We start from the raw sequence: 6983 nt of genomic DNA, 5'->3' as shown, positions 1-6983 counted from the left end.
TGGGATCCATCAGGCCTTGCTCAGGATGAAATACAGTTCTGCTCAGAGGAGTTTGTAGTCCAGTGCTGGAGAGAAGGGGTTCAGAGGAGTTAAGCCGTTACAAGGGCTGGAATGGTGGGAAACAAAGTGTAAGAGTAAGATGCTATTAGAGGCTGATTTTTAAAGAAAAAGTTTTTGTTTTTGTTTTTTAGAGAGGAGGGGGTCTTGCTATATTGCCTAGCTTCCACTGTGGTTTTAATCATCTCCCTTCTTCTAAGGGTGCCTCCTTCTAGTTCTTGGGAAATTCCACTTATTTCCAGTCATAAATAAATATATATAATATATATATAACATATATATAAATATATATATTTATGACTAGAAATATATATTCTATATGTTATATTTATATTAATATTATATCATATATATGATATCATATATATATAATTTTGGGTTTTTAAAATTGTTCTCTTTATGTATACATATATATTTAAAGCCATCTATCATTTCTATGATTTGACATAGAAGGGAAGGACTTCAAGGTCTCCTCAATCCACCACATTCAATGGCAGTCCAGTCACACATTTTGAATATGTGTAAATTGCGGTATCGCTCTATTCTGAGAGTCAGGACAAGGCAGGAGGGACCAGGCTTTGATCGCAGAGATAGGAAAGGAGAACATATTAGATAAGATACCTTGGCTGGGCAGGGCAGACTGAGCAATAGATTGGATAGGGACATGGCAAAACTGAGTGGACTGATCTGGCTAGAGCAGGACAAAAGCAGGGAAGAGGCACCTGGGATGAAAAAGAGGTGAGGCTACCCAGATGGTGGCTTTGGGGAGCTCGTTATAAACTTGACGCTTTTCCTGTAGATCATATGGGGCAGAGAAAATAATAAATAAACAAACAAACTTGTTATCAGAGACATAGGAAGCCTAGAAGTATGGATGGCCACTTTGAACAGAAATATAAACCTTGTCCATATGCACGGTTAGGCCTCTGTCTCCAAGAAACTGCTTCTTGGAATGTGTCTTAATCTGTTCTGTCCAGGCCTAGTAGATTCACGGTCTGGTAAGGGCATGCTTTCTGGTTCATAGCTGGCACCTTTTAGCTGTGTCCTCACCTGGTAGAAGTAAAGAACTCTGCCCCTCAGCCCCTTAGAACACTCATCTCATTCTCGAAGGCTCTGTCTCCACGACCTAATCATCTTCCAAAGGTCCCACCTTCTAATCCAATCACACTGGAAATTCGGTTTTAACATATGAAATTTGGAGAGACACATTCAGTCCACAGCAGAATGGTTCCTGGAAGCTGGTGGTTTCCAGGATGGTTCTCAGGAGGCCAGAATCACTGGGTGCCCCCAGGTAGATCTCTGCAAGAAATGTCCCCATTTATCCAGGGGACTGTGAGGACCCAGAGCCAGATAGGTCCGGTACAAGTTAAGAGTCTTCTGCCTAGACCAAGTCAGTTCACCTCCCTGGACTTCTATTTTCTTTAAAATGGGATTAACCATTACTCTTATTTTCTAGGGTCACGGTGGAAATGAAATGAGAGCATTTATTTGAAAATTTAATCAGTTAGCTGAATCTCCAATAAGATGTCTGGAGAGAAGACTTTGGAATTCTCTGGGGTAAGATCTCTTCAGAGGATGATGGGACATTCACGACGTTCATCTAAACTCTCACCTCCATTGATAGATAGGAGTAGCTTAGTATAAGTTTACACCTGAGAAATACGTTTGCGCTTTTAAAATGTTACTGTGTGTGGAGGGTACACTGGATGAAGCTAACTCTAGAGTCAGTTGAGAGGCAATTACAGGCTTCTGGGCAACAGATGATGGTGGGCTGGATTAGGATAGGGTCAACAGGGATGGAGAAGGAGGGTATGTGAGGATTGGAATTTGAGCTGGGATGAACCCCTGACCTATTAACTTTTTTGCAGGACCCCATAACTAAAGATATAGTTCAGTCATCAGCCAACAGCAAAGAGATGGATTCCAGTCTCCTCCAGGCAATTGAGGAAATTAAGAATTTTTTCCAGCATCTCTCTGAGCAACATACAAAACAGGCAGAAACCCCAGATGCACCAGAACCACAGTGCTGTATGCCTCTGCCCGCCCATGCTGAGGAGAGCCGACACGAGTCAACTCAGAGCAAGACCATGCCTCCCTTGGAGCTCACAAAGATGACTTCTGCATGCACTAACATCCCTGGGACAGTTCCCACCCAGGACTTAACAGTGCACTTTCTTAAAGCCCTTGATACGGCCCTTGAAGGCCTAAGTGAGACTTCTTCCATGGGCCAGAAAGTGACCTCCTTTGATCAGATAAAACACACAGCCGGTTCCCAGATGACAGATGTTACTGACACCCCAAAGACATCACTCACTGATTGCCAGAAGACAACCGTCACTGCAAGCAACATGGCAATCTCCAGTGAAGGTAGCCAGCTGAAGATCCTAAGCAGTGACCAGACCCTCAGTGAGAGTCAGACACAGGCCCTGCGTGGAGATCAAATGAAGACCCTCAGTGATAACCAGACTCTCTATAGGGACCAGATGACCTTCAGTAGTGACCAGACCCTCACTGATGGTCATACAGTGACTTCTAGCGGTGACAGGGCCCTCTCTGAGGGCCAGATGATAACCAGCCTAGACCTGTATGGAGGGCAAATGATGACTTCCATTGATAACCAGACCCTCTGTGGGGAGCAAACAACAACCTCCACTCCTAGACAGGCCCTCTACCAGGGGCAGGTGACGACCTCCACTGGTAACCAGGCCCTCTGTGGGGAGCAGACAATGACCTCTACTGATAACCAGGCCCTCTTTGGGGAGCCGACAACGACTTCCACTGATAACCAGACCCTCTGTGGGGAGCAGACCATGACCTCTACTGATAACCAGATCCTCTATGGGGGGCAGATGACCACCTGCACTGGTAACCAGGCCCTCTTCGGGGAACAGATGACAACGTCCACTGGTAATCAGGCCCTCTACGGGGGGCAGATGACGACCTCCACTGGTAACCAGGCCCTCTACGGGGAACAGATGACGACGCCCACTGGTAACCAGGCCCTCTACGGGGAACAGATGACGACGTCCACTGGTAACCAGGCCCTCTGCGGGGGGCAGATGACGACCTCCACTGGTAACCAGGCCCTCTGCGGGGGACAGATGACGACCTCCACTGGTAACCAGGCCCTCTACGGGGGACAGATGACCTCCACTGGCAACCAGGCCCTCTACGGGGGGCAGATGACGACCTCCACTGGCAACCAGGCCCTCTACGGAGGGCAGATGACGACCTCCACTGGCAACCAGGCCCTCTACGGGGGACAGATGACCTCCACTGGCAACCAGGCCCTCTACGGGGGGCAGATGACGACCTCCACTGGCAACCAGGCCCTCTACGGGGGGCAGATGACGACCTCCACTGGCAACCAGGCCCTCTACGGGGGGCAGATGACGACCTCCACTGGCAACCAGGCCCTCTACGGGGGGCAGATGACGACCTCCACTGGCAACCAGGCCCTCTACGGGGGGCAGATGACGACCTCCACTGGCAACCAGGCCCTCTACGGGGGGCAGATGACGACCTCCACTGGCAACCAGGCCCTCTACGGGGGGCAGATGACGACCTCCACTGGCAACCAGGCCCTCTACGGGGGGCAGATGACGACCTCCACTGGCAACCAGGCCCTCTACGGGGGGCAGATGACGACCTCCACTGGCAACCAGGCCCTCTACGGGGGGCAGATGACGACCTCCACTGGCAACCAGGCCCTCTACGGGGGGCAGATGACGACCTCCACTGGCAACCAGGCCCTCTACGGGGGGCAGATGACGACCTCCACTGGCAACCAGGCCCTCTACGGGGGGCAGATGACGACCTCCACTGGCAACCAGGCCCTCTACGGGGGGCAGATGACGACCTCCACTGGCAACCAGGCCCTCTACGGGGGGCAGATGACGACCTCCACTGGCAACCAGGCCCTCTACGGGGGGCAGATGACGACCTCCACTGGCAACCAGGCCCTCTACGGGGGGCAGATGACGACCTCCACTGGCAACCAGGCCCTCTACGGGGGGCAGATGACGACCTCCACTGGCAACCAGGCCCTCTACGGGGGGCAGATGACGACCTCCACTGGCAACCAGGCCCTCTACGGGGGGCAGATGACGACCTCCACTGGTAACCAGGCCCTCTACGGGGGACAGAATATGACCTCCATTGATAACCAGGCCCTCCATGGAGGCCACATGGCAATATATAGTGACAACTTGACCCTCTATGGGGGCCATATGCTGACCCTTCAGGCAGGCAATATGACAACCCTCACTGGTGACCACAGCTTTTATGGGTCCTCATTGTCATACCCAGGATTCCTATGCTTTTCAAGTTCCCATTTGATTCAAGGACAACTCTCAGAAAAGCAGAAGACCCAGAGCAGCCCGTTCTGGAAGAATCCTAAGCCCTTCATCTGCCCACATAAGGACTGTAAGAACTCTTATTCAAAGGCTTGCCACCTCCGAACCCACATGCGCAAGCACACTGGTGAGTGAGGGCCCAGGAACAGGGGTGAGGGGCAAGTGGCTACAGATTTGTGCCTTTACAAAGCTCTGGGAGCATTTGAGATTGCTGCCACTTCCCCAGGGACTCAAGAAGATTCTGTAATAGAAAAGGTCGGCACCTTTAGAAGGGTGGATAAAGTAGTCCTAGGGACAGGCTCTAGTCCTGGACCAGAGCCAGGCTGGCTGCAGCCTTTAGTGGCGTTGACTGCTGGTTTGATGGGACTCAGTGGAGGGATTTCTTTGGGCCCTTGCAGATAGATGTTCTTGACACTTTCTACTGGGACCGTCACTTCATAGACCTCCTCTCAGGGCCCCCAGGCCCACTTCCCTCATCCTCCTTATTTCCTTTACTAACTTGCCCGCCAGTAACTGTCTCTTCTCCTGTTTTGTTTTTCTTCTTCCTTTTCTTTCCTCTTCTTCCCACCTTCAGTTTTCCTCTTCTCTCTCCAGCTTTTGCAGCCCTCTTTCCCCTCCTCCTTCACTCACCTCCCGGCTCCCATCTACTCTGGCTCTCCCTCTCCCACTTCAACTTGCTCAAAAACTTTTTCTTGCTCACTTTCAATGTCCCTGCTCTTCCTCACCCTGATGTATGACAGGTCTCTCTCTGTTCCAGGGGAAAAGCCCTTCGTATGCGATGTGGAGGGATGTACGTGGAAATTCGGTCGCTCAGATGAGCTCAACAGACACAAGAAAAGGCACACTGGGGAACGGCCCTACCTGTGTCCAGTTTGCAGCAAGAATTTTGCACGATCTGATCACCTGAAGCAACATGGAAAGGTCCACAACATTTGCCCAGAATTATGAACCCTTCAGCCCATGAAGAAATGTGTACGGCTGAAAGATTGTCCCTACTGAGATTGTTTCCCTTGAACAAGCTCCCCTGTTTCCCGATGCCAGTAGCTAGTAGGTGTTCAACATTATTCCTAAGTTTTCTAAAATATACAAAGAAAATAGGTATCCATTTTCACATAAACACCAGACAACTTTCAACTTGAAACCAGAAGCGCTCTTCATTCATTCCCCTCTCTCAGGGCAACTGCTTTTGTCAACATGCTGTGACTCCTTCTAGATCTTACTCTGCATTTACCTCTATGTGTATTGTAAAACTGTATCTTTATAGATAAATAATACTGTATATAGCTCAGAGGGTAAAGAATGGAACGTTCTTTTTTTGTCTGTAGCTGAGCCCATGTTTCTTTGGAGCTTCATTCCCATGAGGTAAAAAGGAGGGGACTCAGTCACATCCAGGGTAAAGTGGTCTCAGGTTAAATGGACTTTACTTAGGTGAGTACTTAGCCTATTCAAAAGTTCAACCTCAGTCAGGTGTGATGGTTCACACCTGTAATCCCAGCACTTTGAGAGGCCGAGGCAGGTGGGTCATGAGGTCAGAAGTTGAAGACCAGTCTGGCCAAGATGGTGAAACCCGGTCTCTACTAAAATACAAAAATTCACCAGGCGTGGTGGTGGGCACCTGCACCTGTAATCCCAGCTACTCGGGAGGCGGAGGCAGGAGAATTGCTTGAGCCCGGGGGGCAGAGGTTGGAGTGAGCTGAGATTGTGTCATTGCATTCCAGCCTGGGAGACAAAGTGAGACTCCATCTCAAAAAATAAATAAAATTAAAAAAAAATTATCCAGAGGTGGTGATATGCACCTTAATCCCAGCTACTCGGGAGGCGGAGGCAGGAGAATTGCTTGAGCCCGGGGGGCAGAGGTTGGAGTGAGCTGAGATTGTGTCATTGCATTCCAGCCTGGGAGACAAAGTGAGACTCCATCTCAAAAAATAAATAAAATTAAAAAAAAATTATCCAGAGGTGGTGATATGCACCTTAATCCCAGCTACTCGGGAGGCGGAGGCAGGAGAATTGCTTGAGCCCGGGGGGCAGAGGTTGGAGTGAGCTGAGATTGTGTCATTGCATTCCAGCCTGGGAGACAAAGTGAGACTCCATCTCAAAAAATAAATAAAATTAAAAAAAAATTATCCAGAGGTGGTGGTATGCACCTGTAATCCCAGCTACTCAGGAGGCTGAGTTGGGAGGATCACTTGAGCTCAGTAGTTGCAGTTGCAGTGAGCTGTATTAGCACCAGGGCACTCCAACCTGGGTGACAGAGCAAAACCCTGTCTCAAAAAATAAAGATATTGTATAATATTATATGTGAAATATATTGAATAAGATATTTAAGTCATAAGTAGAAAAAATGAGCACCTGTAAGAGCTCATGACCCAGTGTCATGCAATCAGGTGTTGAGATGGCCAATTAGGACAATGAACCAGATGGAAAGGAATGATCAAGCCTTATTTACTGATGGCTACAGAGCAGATGGAACAGACAGCCTTAGCCAAGACCCCAAATAAAGAGGTCTCTGAATGGAAGCACTTGAGCTAGAAAGGCAGCTGTGCCTCTGAGCACAGCTGGCCTGTGGTGGTG

The 6983-nt window shown here is 49.4% G+C and overlaps 1 protein-coding gene across 1 annotated transcript; it reads left to right on the top strand.

The window, feature by feature from the left end:
• Positions 1 to 1512: 1512 nt before the first annotated feature.
• On the top strand, positions 1513 to 6132 carry KLF18 (KLF transcription factor 18). Its single transcript, XM_017975074.5, has 3 exons — positions 1513 to 1614; positions 1926 to 4539; positions 5170 to 6132. Exons 1-3 carry the CDS (start codon positions 1582 to 1584, stop codon positions 5358 to 5360), a joined length of 2838 nt encoding a protein of 945 aa, XP_017830563.4. The 5' UTR covers positions 1513 to 1581; the 3' UTR covers positions 5361 to 6132.
• Positions 6133 to 6983: the final 851 nt, after the last annotated feature.

The sequence above is a fragment of the Callithrix jacchus genome, chromosome 7, assembly GCF_049354715.1.
Source record: "Callithrix jacchus isolate 240 chromosome 7, calJac240_pri, whole genome shotgun sequence".
Lineage (NCBI taxonomy): Eukaryota > Metazoa > Chordata > Mammalia > Primates > Cebidae > Callithrix > Callithrix jacchus.
Note: the sequence above shows the minus strand (reverse complement) of the source record. Positions and strands in the feature narration are given on the sequence as shown.